The following is a 25,857-nucleotide window of genomic DNA, read 5'->3' as shown; positions in this document are numbered from 1 at the left end:
TTCACTGGGGTTCCAGACTTGGCAGGACCAAGGTCTTCCCCTTCCACTGGTGCCCTTACTAGGCTATGCAGTTGGAGCCCAGGGTCAGTCCATGTATAGTCTTTGGGTAGTGGCTTAGTCCCTGGAAGCTCTGGTTGCTTGGCATTGTTGTTCACATGGGGTCTCAGGCCCCTTCAGCTCTTTCAGACCTTTCTCTGATTCCTTCAATGGGGGTCCCATTCTCAGTTCAGTGGTTTGTTGCTGGCATTCGCTTATGTATTTGCCATATTCTGGCTGTGTCTCTCACGAGAGATTAGGTGTTTTTTGTTTTCTCTCCTTTCCCTTTTCTGTGTCTCAGCTAGTGTCTTGCAATACATTATTTGTATTATGTGCCTATAGAGTATTCCAGCTTGGGATGTCCTCTGTGATTATCTCACGTGATTACTCTTCCATGCTCTTGTCCTTAGTTTGATAAATTTACCTAGTCAATACAAACAAAGGGAAAGATGCAATAAATTGGCTAGTTGCTTACTTTCATATCAATAAAGGATATAATATCTAAAATTTAAAATTGCAAGTTGGCAAACTCAGCAAAATATTTTCTTGGCATTTTGTCATATTGATCTTTTGCTTCTTTGGTTTTATTTTTATTTCTTTTGTTTTTGAGGTTTTAATGCTTCCATTATTTTTTTTCTTAGGATATTATTTTGTGTGTGGAATGTGAATAGGATTTGTTATATATATTATTTATGACATGGTCAGAAAATATTTTGTGAATAAAAAAGTATTGCGTAGATAGGGAGAGAGGTGGCTCTGGGGAGAGTCAGGAAAGGCAAATACAATGAAAACCCTTTAGGGAACTCAAAATACTAAAAAAAGAACTAAGGAAAAATGGTAAAAAGAATAGGGTGTTGGCTAGGAGAAATTCTACTTTATTTATCACAAATTGAAGTAGAATATGTACAATCACAAATTACCTTTGAATGAAATAGATCACTCTCCTTTTTAGGCTGGGGAACTGAAATGTATAAAGAAAACCTTAAATTATAAAAATGTTAATGCTAATTATGACCCCAATTAGAGAAGGGTCTTTTTCCTCAAAAGATCTATGTATTAAAGGTGTGTTTTCCTACCTCAAAGAAGGTGTGGCTGGGACTAAAGGTATGCCTTCATATCGCCAACATCTGGATCAGAAGTGCATCTTCCCACTTAAAATGATCTAAATTCCCTCACAAGTGTACCAGTTTTAGGTTTGAGTCATTTCCAGATAGAATCAAGTTGACAACTAGGAATAAATATGACAGGGGTAGAGGTAATGAAAACTCCAAAGAAGCAATGCCTTCTATCTTCAACAGGACTAAAGCACATTAGAACGCACAGCCTGGGGCAGTGTGCCCAGCACTTGCACAGGTTCAAGACAGACAGTGTCCCAGCCTAGAGAGGGACAAGTGGACATGGGGGTCACACCCCTAACCAAAAAGCTATCTGCAATTAATACCAGCTAGAAAAGCGAAAATCACTTTTGTGCACTAGCATATAATTGGAATATAAACCACACTCTGGGCAGACATCATGCCCAGGAGTATTTTCCAACAAAAATCAAACTCCATGATTTTGTTTTGGATGGATGTTTTGTTTTAAATAGTTTTTTGTCTCATTGTTTTTTGTTTGCTTGTTTTGATTTTCATTTTTGTGGTGTGTGTGTGTGTGTGTGTGTGTGTGTGTTTATGTGTGTGTATGTGTGTGTGAATGTCTGTGTGGGTCTCTGTGTGTGTGTCTGTGTGTGTGTGTGTGTGTGTGTGTGTGTGTGTGTGTGTCTGTGTCTGTGTCTGTGTTTAAGAAAGAGATAAATAATATAAAGTCTGATGGGTAGGTTTGGCAGGCATGGGAGGAAGGGAAAACAGCCAAAATGTGTTTTCTGAAAAAACATTAAAATTTAAAAGAATGAAAGTAAATATTTTTGTTTTCTGCTTTTTTCCTCAGTTTAAAATAATTCCTTTTGTATGATTTTGTCAATTCAGTGTTTATAGGCCCTGTCTAATTCATTTCTTGAGACCATTTGCTGACATGTATAAAGATATAGAGAAGGATTATTTTCATCAGTAAATGGTACAGCTACATTTTGCAAGCTGCCATGAGTATAGTTGGCCTTGATACTTAGCCAGTGAAGTTATCTCAGTGCTGAAAAGTAGCTTCCATATTTGTAGCTAATAAAATACTCAGGCAGACTCAGGAAAGGATAATAGTCTGCAGGCCTGGTTTCTAGCTGTCTTCTTAACTTTACAGCGCCTGGGCACTACCTAGACTAACTACACCCTAATGACTGCCTACAAACACGGTTTTCTACCTTGGGGGGAGAGGTTTGGTACAGTCAGCTAAATGATACCTTAGCTGGTGGATCTTTTTCTCCCATATTATCAATCACATTAGACACTAACCGGGTGATTTTCTGGATAATCACCTATCATTTTACTTGGAGTAGTACATACAAGGAAATTTGACTTCTTTAAATGATTGATAATGTTTTTAAGATTGTTCTTTTTTACTTTTTTGCTTCAGGAAAAAATTACATACTACTCATAAAATACTAGCCAAAACATTCTAGTCACACAAACTAACTCATTTTAAGTGACCTAGAGAAAATTCTGATTCTTACAATACTAAATCCTCAATCCTTGGTAGTCCTGGGTTGGGTACCATGAAAACTTCCAACGGAGGGAAGCAACCTAAATTCCTACTTGGCTACATAGCTATGAACCACATCAAGGACCAAAATGATAGGACACAGAGTCTTGAGAAGGGGACAGTCAGGCCAGTTACTTTTCAGGGGTCTCTGTCCTGGTTTTGAGATGCATGGAATCTTCAATAATAGGACTTACATTTCACCTCTGGGCAACAGCAATAAGCTGTATTTTGGGGAGTCTCCAGGGTGTCTCCTACCTTTCCATTCAGAACTATCTGTCCATCATATTTTTTAAAAAAATATAGGTACAATCTTGTACTGAGAATGATTAGAAAAGGTATGAATAAATATTTCCTATACGGGTATGTTTGACTTTATAGAGTAAAATACCAATGCACTTTTTTTTCTGGGTGGCACTGTTTTCAGAATTATATACAGTATGACCCAGTCCTTGTTGTAAATAATACTTTTACTCACAGTGGTAGTTATTGACTTTGGACTATCGAAGGACCAACCACTGTATCCAGTTACATGAGACAGACATGCTTCTGGCAATTCCTTTGATCCCTGGTAGTAACAGAAATCAAGAAGTGCATTCTAGGTCTTCTGAATAGATGCATTCTTATGCATTGTGTGCATCGTTTCCCCTTTCCTAGACATCCCAGGTTTCTCTGCACTATAATCTTCAATCCTGACTTTTATAAGGACTTCCTTTTTCTACCTACAGATATAAACACCAGTGCAATCAGGCATTGAGGTGTAGACATGGACATTCATTATTCAGACCCCCAACCCCTGAATCTGATAACCAAAGGGCTTTCATATTGAGTATAAACAGAGATTCAGATTGGTTATCATAAAATCCATTCATGAATTTATAATTTCATTCATGGTAAGTTTAGCTTCAGCATAAGACGATTTTATAACATGGGCAGGGCATTTTTCTATTAATCGATCATTACAGATAGGCAATCTCTGATTCCATTGACAACTTTATCAAGTAATGTTCTGCGTATTTGTAATTTCTATCTTAATAACTTCTTCAGCTTTGCTCATTAGTCACTTTAATTTTTGTGTCACATGTTAGTAGTTGTAGTAATTATTTAATCTCAAATCCAGGTTTCTACCCTAACTTTGATAATTCAGTTCTCAGACAAAGACACACAACATTTATTTTTATAATAACCTTAATCTGCCCTAGTGCTGGCCAGATATCTACTCTCTATGCTATTAGAATCCATTTCCTGACCAATAGCCCTGAATTATAACTTGCTATGTTCCATTTGGGCTGCTCTTAACTGCAATTGCCCAGCCCCATGGCCATGTATTCATAACTCACTTACCCCATGGTGGCTTTCTCCTTGTTCCTCCTCCTCTCTCCCTCATGACCCCAAGTCCAGGAACCAGAGAATCCAACTTATCTCTCTTCTGCCCAGCTATTGGCTGGAGACATCTTTATTCACTAATCAGGGATAACTTGTCACCTTGGTATATCACTTGAGTATTTGCAGACTCTCTTATTCCTGAGGACAATCAGGCCTTGGATGAGCAGTGTTTACCATTTCAATACAAGCAAAGGACCAAACCTCAACAGAGAGTTCTCATGATTCTAGTTATGCTTTGCAAAGTTTTTATACTGCTTTGAAATTTTCATACAATATATTTTGACTGCCACAAATCCTCCCAGATCCACTCCCACCCGTCCCACTCACTGACTTTTTGCCCTTTTGTTGTTGCTGTTGATTTAAATCTATAAAATCCACCTTGAACTACCTGTGTACTGTTGGATGTGTAGTTACTCTCTGGAGCTTGGTTTACTTAACAGTCAGTGGCCACGCCCTTAAAGATATCAGACTTTCCCATTGCCAATAGCTCCTCGGTTTCGTTGGGACTTGGTGCCCATGTGCCCTTCCCATACTTGGGTTTTGTGTGGCTTGAATTTAGGTAGGTTTTGTGCATGGTGTCACATGAGTTGTTACTGTGAGCTTATATATACAGTAGCTATGCTGTGCCTGGACAACTTCCTTTTAACCGTTTACTACCTCTACCTCTTAGAATCTTTCTGCCTCCTCTTTAACATTGAGCCTTGTGCCTTGCAAAGGTGGAAAGATGTCCCACTTAGGATTGCAGCACTCCATTGTCTCTCATTATCTTTACCTTGACCAGTTGTGAGTCTCACTGTTATTCACCATCTACTGCAAAATATTTGTTATGTGACATAAAATGGTATTTTCTTTGGTCTTTTATTATGATATTCTTAGATATTCAAATATATATTTATATTAAGTTTGCTATTGTGGTACATCGTTCTAAATTTACTAAATTATCTCTATTGTAAAAGGAATGTGTAAAAATTAGTGATTTTATTATATTTTGCTAATCTCTTTAAGAATGTAACTTACTTTCATATATATTTATTTACTATCTTAAGATTTTCTTTAATTTATGTTAGACATCTTGATCTAAAGTCTCAGTCATTTGTTAATCTATTTTGCTTGCTATATCTTATTTTATTTAATTCCACAAAACTCTAACTCCCCTCTATTAGTCTGATGATTCCTTGCTCTGGGATATGTATAACCAGAATAAGTTATGTGTTCTTTTGTGATCTATTTAAACTAAAAGGATCTTATCTGTACAACTTTAGATGTTGTGTTACTCCTTCATGTACTAGTACTGCAGATCTTATTCATACCTCTTCTCAACAACATTCTTTGAGAAGCTGTCATGAACCATACTTGGCTCTAGACTTTGAGCATGAATTGGGGAAAGGTAGGAGTAGTAGTAATGAAACAAACACATTAACAGCTAAGACAGTCTCTGCCTTCAGTGAATTACTGTTATACTGATGAGTGGCAAGAAAAATACAATGGATATATCAAACCCTGGTGATAAGAAGCAGAAAAATTAGGAAATTAAAGATTATAAGGAGGGCAGGAAAATATAAGATTATGGTGTTTAGTCTAATGAGATAACTCTTGGTCAGGTAGAATTTAAAATTACACGTAATATTTTTTTTTACCTTTCCTCTCTAAATTTTATGAATTCTTCCAATTATATTTGAAAAAATGCAAACACTGAGACTATTTACAAACTTTTATATTCTTGGCATTTTACTTCAATTTCCTACTATTAAATTCATAATTATTTGTGATTTCACATAGTTCGTGTGTGTGTGTGTGTGTGTGTGTGTGTGCGCGTGCGCACGCATGAGTGTTTTGTGAAGGCACAGTTGTATTTTTTTGTATGCAAACATATATATATATATATATATATGAAAGTATGCATATAAAATAGAGGCCAGAGGAAAACCTCAGGTGTTGTTGCCTGGGTACTGGTCAATATTGATTTTAGGAGACAGGCTTCTCATTGGACAGCAGCTCAATGATTGTTTTAAGTAGGATTGCCACTGAGTTCTTAGAATCTATTTCCTCCTTCCCAGGGATGGTAAAGCAAGTGCTTACATCCAGGCCTGGCTATTTTGTACATAAGTGTACATAGCAAACACATCAACTGAGCTATATTCTCAGCATTAAACACGGTTTTGTCTAAAGCTTCATTCAGTAATAAAGGCCTTGACTGTTCTTGGTTTCACAATAAATCTAGAATGAGTTACGGATATCATATTCAAAATGCACCTGGAATCTGTTTGTCATGAATAAGAGAATGAACATATATAACAGAAATAGTGCACACATGAAGTAGAAGAATGGACATTAACAGGAATGATGTTTCAAAAGAAAAATACTTAAAGAAATGCAAACAGCCATCCTCATATTTTCTGGTGTGTGGTTATCTCAAATTAAAAGGGACAAAACCTGAAATAATTTAAAAATATTGATGCCCATTTTGTATTCAGATTTTTCACTAAAGGTGGGATGAATTTCAGTGAGTGAATTTTTTTGAGTCAACTAAAAGCTTAGTAGAAAAAATGAAATAATAAAACAATCATTAAAATGCATACATTCAAACATTTGAACCCAGTTAGTGACTAAAAATACTTTAGTCACTTGTCTACATTTCTTCACATTTCAATAAGTTCATAGAAACATCTCAGATGCCTGTGATTAGGGAAACAACTCTCATAACACTAGCCACAGATAATATAAAATATCTTGGGCTACCACTAACCAAAGACGTAAAAGATCTGTATGATAAGAACTTCAAGTTTCTTAAGAAAGAAATTGAAGAAGATCTCAGAAAATGGAGAGATCTCCCATACTCATGGATTGGCAGAATTAACATAGTAAAAAATGGTCATTCTACCAAAGGCAATCTATAGATTCAATGCAATCCCCACCAAAATCCCAACACAATTCTTCAAAGACATGGAAAGAGCACTTCCCAAATTCATCTGGAAAGGCAAAAAAAAAAAAAAAACAGAATAGCAAAAACAATTCTTAACAATAAAAGAATGGCTGGATGAATCACCATCCCTGACGTCAAGCAGTATTACAGAGCAATAGTGATAAAAACTGCATGGTATTGATACAGAGACAGACATGTTGATCAATGGAATAGAACTGAAGACCCAGAAATAAAACCCCACACTTAAGCACATTTGATCTTTGACAAACAAGCCAAAAATACACAATGGAAATAAGAAAGCATCTTCAATAAATGGTGGTGGTCTAACTGGAAGTCTGTAAGTAGAGAAATGAAAATAGACCATATTTGTCACTATGCACAAAGCTCAAGTCCAAGTGGATCAAGGAACTGAACATAAAATCAGATACACTAAATCTAATAGAAGAGAAAGTGGGAAAGAGCCTCGAACACATTGGCACAGGGGGACAGTTCCTAAACAGACCTCCAATGGCTCACACTCTAAGATCAAGAATTGATAAATGGGACCTCATGAAACTGGAAAGGTTCTGTAAGGCAAAGGACATAGTAAGACAAATTGGCTCTATGGGGGAGAGGGGTGGTTAGTGAACTTTTTTCTCGGGTTAGTTGAGTTCTAGTCGATACGATGGGCGCCAATTTGTTGCGGTAAATTCTCCAACTTAAATAAACCCATGCAAAGAAAACACAACTCGATTAATATGAATACAAGCTGCACGTCTAGATTGGACAGATCTGCCACACTACTCTATTCCCCAGCTATGAGATCCTTTATCACTTGCGGTTTCTCCAGGCCACATGCTTCAGCTCAGTCTTCCTTCCCCCTCCTCCTTCTCCTCTCCCTCCATTGTCTCCATTCAACTTTTCAGCTCCACCTTCCCTTCCCCTGATCAATCACTGGCTCTAGCCTTTATGTTACAAGGTAAAATGGGGAGAAGGTCCGCATGAAGTCACCTGAGTACCTGTTTCACTCCTCATGCTAGGCAGCCCCTTTTGGGGAAGCATAATTAGCATCAAAATACAAACAGCACTAGGGCAACCTTCAGTGAATAAGACAAACTGGCAACCTATAGATTGGGGGAAAAATAAACTTCACTAACCCCTCATCCAATAGAGGACTAATATCCAAAATGTATAAAAGAAACTCAAGAAGGTAACCACCAAAAAACCAAAGAACTCAAACAAAAAAAAATGGGGTATACATCTAAACCAAGAATTCACAACATAGGAATCTTGAATGGGTAAGAAGCATCTAAAGAAATGTTCGAAGTCCTTAGTATCAGAGAAATGCAAATCAAAATGACCCTGAGATTCCATGGTACACACTCAGATGGCTAAGATCAAAACCTCACGTGAAAACACATGTTGGAGAGGATATGGAGAAAAGAGGAACACTCCTCCATTGCTGGTGGGATTGCAAACTGGTACAACCGCTCTGGAAATCAATTTGGAGGTTTTTCAGAAAACTGGAAATAGACCTACCTAAAGACCTAGAAATTCCACTCTTGGGAATATACCCAAAATTTGCCCCACAATGACACAGGGGCACTATGTTCTACTATGTTCATAGTGGCCTTATTTGTGATAGCCAGAAGCTGGAAATAACCCAGATGTCTCACAACAGAAGAATGGATACAGAAAATGTGGTTCATTTACACAATGGAATATTACTCAGCTATTAAGAACAAGGACACCCTGAGTTTTGCAAGCCAACGGAACTAGAAAATATCATCCTGAGTGATGTAATTCAGACCCAAAAGGACATGAATTGTATGTTCTCTCTAATAAGTGGATATTAGCCAAAAAAAAGTACCGAATACCCAAGATACAGTCCACAGAGCTCAGGAAGGTCAACAAGCTGAAGGGCCCAAGTGATGATGCCTCATTCCCCCTTAGGAGGGAGAAGAAAGCAACCACAAGATGGGAGGGAGTGAGTGACGGGAAGGAAAGAGGATGAGGGTGGGAAAGAGGGGAACATGATCTGGTATTGGGTGGGGGAAAAGGACTAAAGCCCTGAGGGCCAGCAGACAGGATGGAAACAGGCGATCCCGGGACAAAGAAGATTGGGAGGACCCTAGAGAATGTACCAGAAACCTGTGAAGTAAGAGACTCTCAGGACTCAAAGGAGGGGAGACCCTAGATGAAATGTCTTACAGTGAGGAGAGAGAACTTGTGGAGCCCACCTCCAGTAGAAAGACAGGGCTTCAAGTGAGGGATGGCCTTGCTATCCCACAGTCAAAGCTCTGACCCAAATTTCTTCCTGTCTGAAAGAAATGCAGGATTGGAAATGGAGAAGAGACTGAGGAAAAGAAGGTCCAGTGACAGGCCCACAGTGGAATCCAGCTCAAGGGGAGCTCCAAGACCGGACCATTACTGAGGCTATGGGGCATTCACAAAAAGGGACCTACCATGACTGCCCTCCAAAAGACCCAACAAGCAGCTGAAAGAGTCAGATGCAGATATGTGCACCCAAGCAAAGAACAGAAGCTGCTGACCCCTCTGTTGAATTAGGGGAAAACTGGAAGAAATTGAGGAGGGCAAACATGTAGGAGGACCGGCAGTCTCAATTAACCTCGGCGCCCAAGATCTCTCAGACACTGTATCACCAACCAGGCAGCATACACCGGCTAAGATGAGACTGCCAACACATATGCAGCAGAGGACTCCCAAGTCTGGGTTCAGTCAGAGAAGATGCACCTAACCCTCAAGAGACTGGAGGCCCCTAGAACTTTAGAGGTCTGCAGAGGTGGGTGGGGTGGGGATATCCTTGTGGAGACGGGGACCAGGGAGCAGGGAGGTGGTATGGCATGTGGAACCATCAGAGAGTGGACTGGGAGGGGAATAAAATCTGGAGTGTAAAAATAAATAAAAATTTTTAAAAATTATTTCTGTGTGATGTTCGCACCCTTGAATGTTTGCAAGTGACACAGCTCAAACCTTAATGCATAAACTTCCCAATTTTCATGCATAAATGCATATGAAGAAAGACAAAATGATTTCTTTTAATGACATAGGATGTCTACAAAAACAACTTCACAGCCCATGTGACAGCATGTCTAAAACTAGTCCTCCATACACATTTCAGTCTACTTATGTAGTGCTGATTTTGAACTTTCTCAGCAGTCTGCAAATCCTTTGAAGAGCATCACATATCGCAATGATTTCAGAGCTAATATGCCTTTAAAGTGGCTAACAGCCCTAAGATTGATTCAGATGTGTTGGTTTGATAAACACTAAACTCTACTTACTTTCTTGATTAGAATTTCTAAACTGCAGAACTATTCATGAGTTTTATAAGCACATACTTCATTACAGAGATTGCCATGGTAATTTCACACCCAGTCTCCTTCCACCATATACCATTTGCCAACGTTCCCCAATTCAAGAAAATCACTAAAATCCCTTTCACTGACCAAGTGTCTCCTAGAGAAGTAGGATGCAATTATTTCTCCTCTAGCTCAATCTTTAAAGCTCATTTGAACTTGTAATATATTATGGGATGGTATAAATAATAATTTATAAGCAAATGGTACTTTATATGAGGCATGAATAAGGTACAACATCTATTTAAAATGCGAGAAACTTTTAGGTTAAAATTTTACTTTAAGCAGCTTACAATCATAGTGGTGATAATGTTACTAAATATTGTCAATGATAGGAAAGTTATTACATTACTTGCTCACAAGTTACAAGAAAACTACTCTGAACCCACACCTCATAAACAAGAACCTTTTGTATATTCACTGGCAAATGCAAAAGGGTCTTGGACTAGAATGATGGATATGAGTCTGTGGTTAGACATATTGTGTGGGTTACTCAGCTGGCTGAAAATGATTCTCAGAAGAGGATTTATTTCTCTACTTGGCACCCATTGATAAGCAGTTTTGTTTTCTTCCAAAGGTTAGGTAAACAATAGATAAAAGGGAATAAGATCAATTTTTCCCATGATAGACATCTGGTTGTGGTCATCTCATATTCAACTGTGAAGTTTCTTGGTGCTTTTGAATAAGAAAGACAACTGAAGAATGAGGTTGATCAGTGAAGACTGATGGGTTTGCTGGGCTATTCTCAAAGCTAACATTGCATCAGATAAAAGAAATGAGCAGGTGGCTGCATTCAGTGGTTTGCAATCTGTAGGCTGAATTTTATTACAGAATTCAGAAGCTGAATTTTATCAAGAAAGGTCAAAGCTAAGACAAGGTAGTGGAAAGCAGGACACCTTGTTACAGAACAGAGCGATCAGAAAGGAGTGAGCACACTGTGTGATGCCTGAGGTTGAAAATCAGGTTGTTTTCTATGAACTTGCATAGACTGAACTTACCATTCAGCTCTCCCACAATGAGCCGGGGAGACAGGCAAGTTTCATCCTCATTGTTGGTGTTTCATATACAGGAAATCCAAGTGTTTAAAAATGATAGTTTGTAGGAATATAATATTATGGGACTATATGTTATTATAAGTATATAATCAAATGGGGAGAAATTTCAAGTGTGTGGGTGTGTGTGTCTATGTGTGTGTGTGTCTGTGTGTGTGTTTGTGTGTCTGTGTGTGTGTGTCTGTGTGTGTTTTGTGTGTGTGTGTGTTTGTGTGTGTCTATGCATGGTGTGTTTCATTGAAAATATTTTTCAATTTATTCCCACCGTCCCACAGTGTTTCATGGTGTTCTACGATGGCCAAGAATAACAGTATATACCCAAAGCAGTACTAATCATTTTCAACACACAAGTAATTTTCTGAGCTGATTTTTAGCTGTGACTGGGTTAATTTCCAGCTAATGAGGAATAAGAAAACCTAAATTGCACATGTTCCAATTTTAAAATGCCAGAGTAAATATTTGATAACTGCTCTTTTCTTCAGGTTAGCCAGATGGAGCAAACCTTTCAAAGAGGCCAAGGGCATGGGCAGGTCCTAGTGGCCAAATCACCTTTCATACCACAGAGGTACATTCATCTGGGCTGCTGTATGCATGGAAAAACGAACAAACAGACAAAGAAAAAACACTTCGATGAAGATGATTTGAGCACTTTAAGAAAAATGATTAAGTTCGTTATTTAAAACATCATTTAAATATTCTATTGCAAATTGACATTCCAAGAAGTCTGAAAACATGCTCCTGTTTTCTCTATTTGTGCAACATATGTTATTTGGGCATCTTTTCTGCATTCAGGATTTCTTGGCTGATTAGTTCTCATCATACTGCTTATGCAAAAACACTCCTGAGAATCGAATTGGGACTTACCATGACCTGGAAGAAACTGTTCAGACCAGTCTTCCCGGTTTCCTTTCCTGATGAAATCCATCCTTTTCCGTTTTTCATCTGCTCATCTAACTGGGCTTGCCGTTCTGCCTTTTATCTTCTTAGACCTATCTGTGCTTTCCAACCTGCTCCTATCTAATCACAGACATTTCCCATCTCTGGACTGCTGAGCTTTGCTGGAGAAAATTGCATAATTCTGCCATGTGGGACAGATTTATAGTTTGCAATTTCAGCTGGACCCTTCAATTGCTTGTTGTTCCTTACGCTCAGCCTTGTGGTTTATTAGCCCTGATCTGTTTGAAGGTATGAGCAGAGCCGTCCGTGTCACAGGACACATTTATTTCTGAATGTCTAAAGGAGCCTTCGCGCATACCAGTTTCTTAATTTGTCAGCTGATGCCCTACATGGTGTTACCCTGGCCTTTCTCTTCTGCTTCAGTTTCCCTTTGCTCCCATGTTCTCCCACACAGCAGCCTATGGAAGATGCTCCACGCCCACTTGCCGTTTTCAAACGCCAACATCATCAGGAGAGATGCCGCCAAACACGGCTGTAGGGGACTTCTTTCTATCATAGCAGAATAAGGAAGTTACTGGAAAAAAGTGAAATATAAAGCTTGAATTTAATTATGTAAATAGAGATTGATATTCTACACAAATAAGATCATAGCAATCATAAAATTTATAAAATATGTAATTTTCTCTGAGCAAAAATATATCTTTAACTTTTAAATACAGGTGTATGTATATGTGATATCCCATATGTTACAATAAAAATACAGTAACCTACTATTAAAGACACAATGACTTTGTTTCTGTATTCTTGCTTTTCTCATGCTAAGGTTTTGTCATAAATACCTATACACTATCAATAGCATGACTATTGTTTATTTTATTTTTTATCTTTTATTTAATCGATTTTTCCCACTATATATCCCGAATACAGTTTCTTCCCCAATTTCTTATCCCAGGTTCTCCTCCTCCATCCCATACAGATCCCCCTTTCTGTCTTCCATTAGGAAATAAATAGGCTTTTAAGGGATTATAATTTAATATAATATAATATAATATAATATAAAATAATGCAATATAATATAATATGTAAGTGTATAATATATAAATTATTATATTATTAAAATTCTAATATATTTGAATTGAATAAATGAAACAAGAAAAATGCTCAGGGGTAGACACATGACACAGAGATCCATTCATGAACACGTTCAGGAATCACATAAAAAGATGGTAATCACAGTTAGGATATATAAAGAATAGACCTGAAGGACAGAGGGGGGGGGCTGATTGAAACTAAAAATAATAAAATAAAGTTTGAGGAATAAAATCTCTGAGTTGAGTCTATCTTAAGTGTAGTTTGTTTCTTCAGTGAGACTCCGTGAAGGAGTCTCACTAAATTTTCACCTGCAAGGATTTATCCATTGGCATTTTCCTTTGTGCTCCAGTGGGACATGTGTCTACTTCCTTCAGTTCTGGATCCTCTTCTTCTGCAGAGCCATGCAGATCTTGTGCATTCTGCCTCAGTCTAGACCCTCTTATGTGCATCTGCCATGTTGACAGAGAGAAGTGTGTCCTCCATTCCATCTGGCACATGCACTTTTTTCTCTCTCCTCTTCCAAGAGTTCTCTGAGCCCTGAGGGGAGGGATTTGATGGAGATTTACCATTTAGGGTCGATTCCATCTCATAGAGTGGGCCTTAAGTCAAATCAGATATCATTTGGTTACCCCTTCCCCACAAATTTTGCTACCATTGCCCTAGCTTGTCTCACAGGCAAGACACCAGTACATAGCAAAGGGTTTGTTGCTGGGCTAGCTACATTTTTCCTTTGGTAGAGTGCATTCCTGTACCAAAGGTACTAGAAAGAAGGGATGGGAGCTCTCTTCAGGTGTCAGCTGGACAGCTCAAAGTTCAGTGAGGTGGGCACTTGTCGTCTTCAGCAATGGAGCCTTGCCATCCGTTTGTGGAGATTAACCTATAGTCTTGGCAATAGCCTGAATTGCTTGGTGATTCCTGTGGGGCCCTTTTTTTGACCAACAACTCAATTAGATGTAACTCAGTCATGGTACTGAAGGCTTCACTTGGTGACAAGAGCTCTCCATTTGGTGTTCCGTCTGCCTTCGTGATTTCATTTAGATTGCCTTAATACATGTAGATATGCCTAAGAAGTTTCTACTGTATTATGCTTTTATAATACACCTCAAATGCCTGTTAATTTCCCCTGTCTCTCCTGGCACTCCCTCCCTCATCACCATCTCCCCTCCCTTTTCCTCATGAAGTTGAGAGGATGTAAGAAAGAAGATGGTTGATTCGGAAAGAGTCAGAAGGAAGAATGAGAGGAGAAAATTATCAAAATATATTGCATGCATGTATAGAATTCACCAATTAGTAAATATATATGTATATACTATATAAACATACACATATACACACATATATAAATAATACACATATATAATTAACACAGATATATGACTAACATATATATACATATATATATGTATATATATAGTACTTAATCTTAAATTTTAAGTCACTTTGTTTTCAATTGGGGAAGTATGACCATTGACTAATATTGTTGACATGAATAAATAAAATTAACCAAAATCAACAAGTTCCATTACTTTTTATAGTTTCTTTTATTTCCCATAGTAATTATATTTGGAACCTCAATTAAAAATAAAAGCCCAGAGGTTTGGGAGATGGCTCAGATGTTAAAGTGTTGGCTGGGTAGACAAGAGTACCAAATTTCAGATCCCTAGACATGTAAATGCTGGGTATGCAATAGCCTGCCTATGATTCTGCTTTAAAAGACAGAGAAAGGAAATTCCAAGTATTGAGATTAGGTTTCAGTGACCTCTGGGTTTTAAAGAGAGATTTTCCTTTTAAATTACCTTGGAAGAACAATGACAAGCCCTATTGTTAATCTTGGGTCTCAACATACAGGTACGTACATGCACATAACATTTGAACTGACATTTGTGCCCACACATGCCATCGGCCCCCTTTATACGCACACACAGACACACAGACACACACACACACACACACACACACACACACACACAGAGAGAGAGAGAGAGAGAGAGAGAGAGAGAAACACACACGTGACATAATACATATAAAGAAAAGAAAATATAAGAAAAATACAGCCTCTGTGTGACATAAAAGATAATGAGCAAATGCTAGCTTTGACATAATTATGGCAAAGCTTTTAAAAATAGAGACAAAATAAAATTAATGCAAAGACAATATAAAGCAGAATTTCTATACACTACTAGATATGTCATTTTAAGTTATTATTGTATTGTGCATTTCATGGCACATGTGAACCTCAGAGGGGAAATTCCATGGAGTTGTCTCTTTCTACCTTCATTTCAATCCTAGGGATTAAATTCAGGTGATCAGGCTTCCAAGGAAAATGCTGATACCTGCTGGGCTGCCATACCAGTCTATAGAGTATATCATTTTTATTATGGTTCCAAGCATCTGGTAGCTACATGGTCCATGTGATATTTGCTAAATTTAACATCTTAGTGATAATCTATGCACTCTCTCATTCCAGCAATGGTAAATTTAGTAAAAGGTGGGATATTTCATTATTTATTTTACACATATGCATGTTTTGCCTGCATATATGTCTGTACCCCACGTGCATGCTTGTTGCTTGTAGACATCAGAGGAAAGTGTCAGATGCCCTAGAATTGGAGTCACAGGGGTTGGCGAGCCCCTGAATGGGAGCTGGAAATCATATCAGGGTCCACTGGAAGATTAGTAACCACTCTTTCCCACTGAACCATGTTTCCAGCCATTTAGTTGATTTTTCTTGTGTGAATATTTTAATTGTATGTGTGTGTGTGTGTGTGTGTGTGTGTGTGTGTGTGTGTGTGTGTGTGTACATGTGTGCCTGATAGTTATGGGAGCAAGAAGAGGACAGTAGATTCCCTGGAACTAGGGTGATGGATGGTTGTGACCTGTCATTGTCGGTACTGGTAACCAACCTAGGTCCTTTGTAAGAGCAGCCACTGTTATTGGCCATTGAGCCTCCTCTCCAATCCCTGTTACATATCTGAAAACTTTCAGGAAGTAAACATAAATGTCTCATAGCTTCAATATTTTACAAAGTATATTTGCAAAACCAGTTTGCAAAAATAACCTCTTTTACAAGCATAGGTTTCTAATAGAATTGAAGACATCACATTTTACAGAGTGTCTAGTGAAGCTAGAGTATATTTCAATTCCATTTTGAAAATTTGCCGACAAATTCAGAACTCTTTTGAGATTAAAATATTTGTATAATATTTAAGTTTATAATTATTTAAGTTGAGCTACTGTCACTAATGCACATTTGATAGTTGTGTAGGAACTGTTCTAAACAAATTGCCTGGTGGTATAAAAAATTTAACAGAATTTGTGAAATCCTATGATTATGTTTTAAACAAATACACTAAGTTCTTATGTGAATCATATTTTATGTTATTAAAATGCTCACATGCTATATTATTGAAATCTACAAATACTTCTATACATCCATACATTTCTACCAGAATTATGCATTACAGATTATGACTGTTGCTTTGCTTTGCTTAGTTAACTATATTTTACTCTCATTTTTGCCCCACTTTGCATGGCAACTGTTTGTTCTTTAGGGTAACTAGTCAGTTCTGGAAAAGACACATTCTTCATCAATAGACATCCTCTTAATCTTACCCAGAGATGAATCTTTTCAATTGTAGGACCAAAAATCTCACTCCTTGTTTAAATGGATCTCTTTCATTTTGCAGAAATATAAAGTAATGGGCAAAGGGGGAAAGAATCAATAATTTTGATTGATTTTAATAGTAATACAACTGACATTAAATAAAATGCAAAGCAATATAAGATGAAGATAGAGATAGAAGATAGATATTTTTTAAAAATCTGTTTTGCATAGATTTTCTAAAAGCTTAAAATAGATATCTAAACTCAGTATTCCAAATAATTTAAAAATGTTCTTTTCAGAGCTGGCAAGAATATCAGTCAGTGAGTTGCTCCCTCCATATATATGACGACCTGTGATCAGATCCCCAGCAACCAGGTAAAAGGCCTGGTTTATTAGACTATATCTGGAATGCTAGTGCCAAGGAGGCAGAGACAGAAGGACCTATTGTCAGTTCATCTTGACCAATCAGTAAACTCAAGGTTCAATAAAAGAATGATAAAAAAATAATAAAATAAAGGGAGAGCAATAGAGAAATACATCTGATCTCAACTCCTGATCCCCACATGCAAATGCTCACATGATTCACATGTGTGGATCCAACATACATGAGCACACACAAACTCATGCATATGCAATAAGAATACACACTTATAGGCAAACAGGTACACACGAATCAGCCCCATCCACCCAGAGCTTTGTCACGCATTCTTCACTGGGCTCATGCAGTGTTGCTTCCACCCAAGTGCACGGATAGCATCTAATCTTCCAACCCTAAGACAAGTACAACAAAGAAAACAGTTGTTGAAAAGAAAAGAAAAAAGAAAACAGTTTTTGGCCACATATTCTTCTTAGTATACTATACAGGTAAAGAAGTATTGGAATTCTTTCTTTTTAACCATTTCTCTGTTCTACTTTACAGAGATACAAGTTAAGCACAGACTTTGTATCATCACAGACCACACCCTAACCTAGTCTCCTTCATCTGTGCCAACAGGCCAGTCCTCCCTGTCCTTTCACCGGCACTGTCCTCACACTGCAATCTACAGACCTGTCTACCATTCTAAACCATCCAGTGCTAAGGAGCTGTTGATATAATTAAGAAGCAGTAACATTGTTCTCCTCTTAACACTGTTGCCTTTGGCTCTGAGATACTGTGTTTTCCCTTGTTGCCTGCCAATTCTACACACACTGAGGTATACATTTTGTGAATAAAAATAATTTATTTGTGCCTTACTCCTTAGTGAGTTTTAATTATTTGATCTCCATTTGTGAGGAGTCTCCACTGTTAAGAGCTGACTTTCTTTCTCATCCTTGCAAAAGTGTTCATTGGATGGCTTAGTTAATTCTTAACATATACATTGGATTACACTGAATATATTTTCACTAAATTGTATAATAAGCTATAACCCATTTTAGGATGTAGTTGCTAACAAATTCCTACACATTTTAATTATATATATATATTTATATGGGTATTTTATTCTACAAAATGCACATATTTTAATAGTGAATAATTATGTTTGAAGTATTATTGCCTTTTACCTTAACAGAAGATAAAAATAGTTAATGTTATAATCTGATAATAGTGATGGGCACAGGAATAGTGTCTTAACATGAAAAGTTAAGACATAAAAGTCTGTAATATTAGAACAGTAGATTACTTTCATGATTTTGTCAAATTTCACAGAATGTTCAAAGTTCTGGATGAAACTTAACATAAATTATGGAGGTTGGAGGATAAAAATGGTTCAATGTAGTTATATTGATCTTTAAAAGATCAGTATATCTTTTGGTGCCACTTAAGAATAGTTGAGAAGGCTGTGTCAATCTTAGCAGTGGGAAGCTTTGTAAGTCATTTACAACCACTTCAATTTTAACTGTGATGATGAAATTACCTTGAATTAAAAGCCCAATAAGGTAATAACAGAAATTCATAGTCTATAAATATGTGCACTATACATATATGTAAATGTGATCAAAGGCTTACCTGCTTAACACATATTCAATGGATTACTGAATGGGACAAGACACATTCATACATATATTTGAATATAAACAAGTTTATGTACACACACACACACACACACACACACACACACACAAACTGACACTGCCTGTGTTGCCACTCATTGTGTTATTGTGAGATTGATCATTCCTGTCACTTAAAGACTTTTGATTACCTAGACTCTAAATCCTTTTCAAAGTTCTTACACCGTTGGGAGTCACAGATAGAAATGAAGATTGGAGTCATTTATTACCATTTTACAATGACTTGTTAGTGTCTCCTGCTGTAATGAGGTCAAGGAAGTTGGAAATATCTTTGAAAAGCAATTCAAAGTTTACAGATTAAACTTCATTATATGTATTAATACTTTATTGTTTTAAGGGTGAAATCAGAGGGAACTGATTTTGTGTTAATTTAGGCATAAAGATTAAAAGAATATATCTTAAGAAATGGTGTTTTCTCAGTTACCTTGTTCTCATCTCTGATATGATCTGCTAATGGTAGAACTGAGAATATCAGTTTGTCCTTAACTTAAAATCTATACTGAGCCTGGATTACTCAGTGGTTACATCCCATATCAGTGACACAAGTGTCTCTTAGACTTGCTCAAACATCATGGGTGTCAGGTCAGTACTCTTCATTTTAAACTTATTTAACCATTATTTAATATTACTGCATTCCACTGATTTATCCTTAAATCATTAAATATCCCTGAAAACATTCACAAGTTATATTTCCACATATTTTTGAGATTTGGAACTTGAATACGTTAGTGACACAAAGTTATAGCGTAAAAGACAATGGTAACTGCTGACAGCAGACAGAACACTATAGTGAAAACTTCAGACTTCCCAATGTTTGGCATATTGCATACCAATTAAGTCTGAAAAGTATCAAAGATGTAGCAGTTGCTAAAACTGACTTTCTTCTAAAGATTTAAATGGAAAAACCTAGACTGGAAATTGACTGATTCCAATTTCATAATTTAGAAATGTCTTTCAGAATTTGTAGGAAGGATTTACGACAATCTTTGCATATAATTAAGCGAAATTGTTCTATTGTGGGGGTAGTACTTCAGAGATGGTAAACTGGAATGAAGACTGAAATGAAAAAAAAAATATTTAAGTCCAGAGAATTCAGGAGCTGAGACTATGAAATTGCTGGTTACCTGGTCTGATGGAAACCCACTAGCACCTCCATCTTCTCACTGAAAGTTGTCCACTCTAGGCAGCTGGGCAAGTCATATCTTTACCTCTCCCTCCCCCTTCTACTCCTCTCCTTTTCCCTCTCCCTTTCCATCTCCATGCTGCCCCTGAGAGATGTCTTATCTCTCAAATAGAAGGAAATCTCTGACATAAAGCAAGGACCCAAGTCCAAGGCACTATTTAATTCATATAACTGACATGCTTCTCAAACATACTTCCTCTGAACAATTTCCTCTATAACTGTTTTAAGGATTGGAGAGATGTCTCAGTGGGTAAAGCATTTGTCCCACAAGTGTGAGAATCTGAATTCAAATCCTTAAGTCACAGGTAAATCCAGGTGCAACAGTGCATGTCTGCAATTCCCAGTGATCCTGAGACAGGGGGTGGAGCCAGGAGAAGCTCTAGAAACTCAAAGGCCATCAGCAGCACACAATGTCTAGACCCTGTATCAAACAAGGCAGAAGGTGAGAACCCAGCGTCCCCTTTGACCTATAGGAATATTTCAGCACACACGAATGAAGACACAGATATAATGAACATATACAAGTGTATTCAACACACACACACACACACACACACACACACACACACACACACACCCCTATGCCAATATAGTCTTTCCTACACAAAGCACTGGCAAAATTCTTTTACCTGCTGAAAATGACTTTTAGTCCAGTTGAACAAGAAGTAGAAACTGTACTCCTGTTCTCCAAATTAAAAGGCTATCAGAATATTTGACAATTAAAAAGGGTATTAATTATTAATGTGATAATTGCAATCTTCTTGAATGTAGTTCAAAGATAAGTGGTGGTGGCATGCATCATTCTCATACTGTTAAACACACATGGGGAGATGGATCAAGTGATGTTATTAAAGATTACACTTCCCTTATGGAGTTGAAATGGAATTATACTGAACACGAGGGAATAATGACACCCAGAGCTTGTTTATCCCTTACAAGGCAATGACCCATTCTTACCATTTGCTAAACAAGATGGTACCAGTTCCATTTAAATGCTAGTAGAGTCATATTTTAAACATAAAGTATGTTTGGAATTCATCCCAGGATATCTCTATCTTGTCGTCTTATTTAAGCAACAAAGTTCGAAAAATCATTAAAGCTTATGCCTCAGAGGAGAACCTCTGGATTTTATTATCAGACACAACTTAAGGCTTCTCTAGCCTCTAATGATTAATGTAAAATGTGGTTAGCTAATGCCAATGTTGTCCTTAGTCCTGTGCCTCTTAAATTCCGTGAGAAGATTTTAAAGAGATGTAACAATTCATACCAAGCTGAATTAAATCTGCAGCATTTCTTCCAAAACTTATTGGCACACACGTATTTCGTGACATTATCTCCTGAACTCCCTGAGAGATAGAGCTAGGATCTTTCCAACTTGTCACCAAACTTATTTCTTGTGGAGTTATATTTTATATATTAAAAAAAAGGAATTTCCCTTTTCCACCAGTGAAGCAAACAACAGAGCTGAAACCAAGCACCCTGTGAGTATCATATCATCCAATGAGTTACCAAGAAGCTTTGAGTTTTAGGTTTGCTTTTTTTCTTCTTGCCAGAACACTGAAGAAATCAAACCAGGAACGGAATCAAGTGGATGCTATGCTGGAAGTTAATTTGAGGAGTAGAGAGCTATAAGAATCTCAGAGACATCAACTCAGATTCTAATCAAACATATTGCTAACATATTGCTAAGTTCAAGCTAACACTTGTGAAATGAAATCGACACTGTCCTGTGATCGTACACGGAGTTCAGTTAGATTTGAAAAGATTATCTGCAAATTAAGTGCCTGATAAGAAATTTGTTATCATGTGTTTGATTACAAAGAACAATTCAGACTCTTAGAAGTAAGGAATATGTGAGAGAGTTCTAAGTCATATGAAAAGTTGAAATTTGGCTTTACAACTTATAGCACGTGGTGAAATGCTCATGATTCTACAACTCAGAGCATAGACTATCAATATCCTGCAAATGAGAAAAAGGAGGTGGGGGAAAACCGCTTCCATATCCAGAAAGAAAGAAAACTTGGTTACTTACCTTTGAAAGAAGCCAGAGTAGAAAAGTTCCTCCCCCCCAAACCCCTTGGCTTTTCAGTCTGTACTCTGCTAGGTAAACATAAAGTTTTAGGAATCTCACTTTTGGGGAAACCTGAATCATTAACACACCTAAGAGACTATCACAAGGAGAGATGAGAAGCATGAAAAGAAACTGTAGACAACCAGGAAATGCAGGAAACATACAGGCTTCACTGCGGGTGCTATACTTTACCATATCAGTGAAAGGCAAGAATACCAGCACTGCGGAAATCAAATCAACATCAGGACTGAGCCAGATATAAATATTTATCTCACAGCCCATTGTTTGTATTGGCTTCTGTAAAGAATACAAACTATATACATATGTATAATGAACAAGATCACCCTATAACAATGTCTCCCAATAAAGGGTGGAAGCTGCAGTAACAACACCATTCTAAAATTCATTCATAAATTTATTTGGCCACTTCATCTTCAAATGGGGTTTAATATGTCAGATATTTCCCAGATATAATTAGCTATACACACACAAATATGTATTTATAATATATATTATTTAAACAGTGTATATATATGTGTGTATATATATACATACATGTTTATCCATACTGTTAATTTTAAAATTGTTTATATATTAAGTAATATTCTTCTGATATACTGTTTTCACCAGATTTATGAATCTGCAAAAAACATTCTTAATAAATATTAAGAGTAGCTACGATTTTTTTCAGTAATATTTAATTTTGCGAGTTTTCCTGTACAAGTGTTTAAAATAAACAGGAAGAAGTCGTTTACTTCTTTAGTAACCCACCATATTTATTAAAGGTATCTTGATTCGCTAAATGTCAATATCACCACACATGTCATCTATTCATATTTTGATGCTTTAATGGGGGCGTAAGCACTAACAATTACTACTCATAAAATTAAACACATATTTTTGGTGGTTTGACAAATGCTTTCCATTGTAAATTTAAAACACTTTAAAAAAATCCCAACGGTTACATAATACTGATTTGAGTTTAACCTTTATCAGATTTTCCACTTTATCCTGCAGGAGAACATTGAGAAAACAAACCACTTTGCTAGCAGACTTGTTAATTCGATAAAGAACATTGGAAGCAGGAAACTATTATTTATGTACACAATTCTGCAGTCATCACCACAAAACGTTTGGAAAATCGTTGAGGTAAGAACCTAACTAAATAAGATGTTGGTCCGTTAACTATTCTGACAGTATTTAGAGGCTGAGTGGTTTAGTCTTAACCCCCATCCCCCACTCATACGTCTGCAAAACCTTAAAAACACATTAGACAATACATTAGCAATATTCAAAAAGCACGACCCGTTCTGAAGAACAGAAAATCTCTAGCACAGAGACACCACATAAGAAGAAGTGGATTCCCTTGGAGGTAAGAATCAATTCGCTTGCAACTGCTAAGGAGCTTTCTCTTTCTTCTTTGGTGGAGAATCTATTCTATTTGGATTCTCCACTCCATTTTCTGTGCCTTTTCTCGACCTGGACCGTCTCTTCCTCCCACAGACATGAAGATTCGCATCTTCTAACCATCTCTGAAGCCAGACGGTCGTCAAGGTCCATGTTATGTACACCTGGATACTGCAACTCGAGGACAGAACAGCGATTTTAGCTGCCAACACATTGACATTACCAGAGAGAGCATTTCCATTCCGATTTGTCCCGGCCAAGTGAAGCCCTACTGTAACCACTGAGACAATCAGTGTCACGAGTCTCCCGGATATAAACACGATAGGCCACAAAGACAACCCTTTCTGGTACCGCTCATCGCCAAAGTAAAGCAGGCTGCACACGCTGGAGAGGAGCTCGACAGCATAGTGCAGCATCAGAAGCAGCAGGCCCAGGTGGTTCAAGTACAAGAGATAGGCCCCTCCAATGTGGAAGAGGTGGAGGCCAATGTAGATGAGTTGACCCGGGATATCTTGTTTCCTGACTTTCTGGAAGTAGAGCTCCGGGAAACTATGAAACCAGTAAGCCAACTGTGAGATGTAGAAAAATTTCATCTGAAATGTCATCATGTTGTGGGGCTGAGACTTCCACAATAGAGTGGGGTCTGACAGGCAGTTCTCAGAGGCCAGAATGATCATACCCCAGATACCAGACACTATGTAGAACACACTCAGCTGCCCGGCCTCATTCAATTTGTTTTGTTTGCCTTTGGTGAGCTGCAGTCTCCGGCTGAGCTTATCTAGCACGTACTCCTGAATGGTGGCGTGAATGATGATGGCCACCAGCATGTAGAAGAACACTGTGGCCAGATCTTTGACCCCATAATGGTAAAGGGTCCTGGACCCCGAGGGTAGCCCTTCCGCTGGGACAACGACTCCATGCTGCAGGGTGAGGAACACGATCGACATCTCGGCCGTGCCCTCGAACATAAGTCCCAGCACGAAGAACATGCCCACGCAGGAGACCATATCCGCGTGGTTCTGCACCATGAATTCGTGGCTCAGCACCGGGGGGTTCCTGGCGTTCTTCTTGCGGAGCCCCATGCCGCGGTACTCACCGGTACTCACCGGCCGCCACCGCTGATCACTGCGCCGCTCCCAGCGCCGGGCTCCCCATCCCCGCCCGTCTGCCGCCCAGGGTCGCAGCCGCTGCCGACCGATCAATCAAAGGCTGGGGCCGCGTAGGCCGAGCATGCGCACAGGGGCTGCAGAGGCAGGGAAGGAAATCGAGCGCCGCGCCCCTGCCCCGCAGGCCCGGGTGCGAGCGCGGATTTGCCGCACCGATCGCCGCCGCCGCCCACCCGCGGGAGCCGGAGGGGCTTCCCAGGAACAGGGAAATCTGGTGCCACTGTCATTACCATTGCCATCATCACCATAGCAACACAGCAGCGAGCTCCCTGGTGCTCTCTACTGATCTCTTAGGAATCTCACCTTCCCTTAAGGAGCTGATGCTGTGGAAATCAAATTTCTCTCTCTCTCTCTCTCTCTCTCTCTCTCTCTCTCTCTCTCTCTCTCTCTCTCTCTCTCTCTCTCCTGTGTGTGTGTGTGTGTGTGTGTGTGCACGCGCGCCTCCCTCCGTCCTCTTCAACCGCTCCCCCCCGCCCCCACCTCTTTGTGACCCAGCCTGTCATTATCACATGTTTAGTAAATGCCAGTACCCATGATTTAAATCCTGCGTGGAACCAGAGTATTTTCAGCACTGTGTTGTGCTGTCTCTGTTAAATCAGTCAAACCTGGCAACACATCGGTGCAAAGAAGCAGTTTCGAAAATTATTCTATTAGGAAAAAAAATGGCTGTGGAGGTGCTAGGTAATTATTTTAAAAATCTGCAAGGCAGTGGGAAGCAGAGATCTAGCAGGTCTTGGGTCCTTTGGCTACAAAACAAGACTTCACTCGGACAGATAGGAAACTCAGGGTTCATCTGTCTCTGTGTAATGTTTGTAGCTTATGTTCAAATTCACTTTAAAGAAAAGCAATGCTACTAGCTTTGTTAACAGAAGTTTTATGATACTTTTCAAATATCACTTCTAATGGGGAGTAAATTTCTTGTCCTTCATCTGTCATATGAGTGTAAGATCCTTACGGATAGGAATGATGATCGAAAGTATAAAATATGCACTTCAGAAGACACTACA

General features: G+C 38.3%; 1 protein-coding gene and 1 long non-coding RNA gene across 2 annotated transcripts; both read right to left on the bottom strand.

The window, feature by feature from the left end:
- Positions 1-25,282, bottom strand: LOC103691690 (uncharacterized). The gene is made up of 5 exons (XR_005501295.2): positions 25,154-25,282; positions 12,246-12,852; positions 1,113-1,264; positions 957-997; positions 1-460 (listed from the first exon to the last, which is right to left on the bottom strand). It is a non-coding gene; the product is annotated as an uncharacterized LOC103691690 (long non-coding RNA).
- Tram1l1 (translocation associated membrane protein 1-like 1) lies at positions 22,710-24,891 on the bottom strand. Its single transcript, NM_001107724.1, has one exon. It carries the CDS (start codon positions 24,764-24,766, stop codon positions 23,675-23,677), a length of 1,092 nt encoding a protein of 363 aa, NP_001101194.1. The 5' UTR covers positions 24,767-24,891; the 3' UTR covers positions 22,710-23,674.
- Positions 25,283-25,857: the final 575 nt, after the last annotated feature.

Source organism: Rattus norvegicus, chromosome 2 (assembly GCF_036323735.1).
Source record: "Rattus norvegicus strain BN/NHsdMcwi chromosome 2, GRCr8, whole genome shotgun sequence".
In the NCBI taxonomy this organism is placed as follows: Eukaryota; Metazoa; Chordata; class Mammalia; order Rodentia; family Muridae; genus Rattus; species Rattus norvegicus.
Note: the sequence above shows the minus strand (reverse complement) of the source record. Positions and strands in the feature narration are given on the sequence as shown.

What these genes read in the sequence shown, in the direction of transcription:
- Tram1l1 (NM_001107724.1), bottom strand. Translation starts at nt 24,766, where the DNA reads ATGGGGCTCCGCAAGAAGAACGCCAGGAACCCCCCGGTGCTGAGCCAC.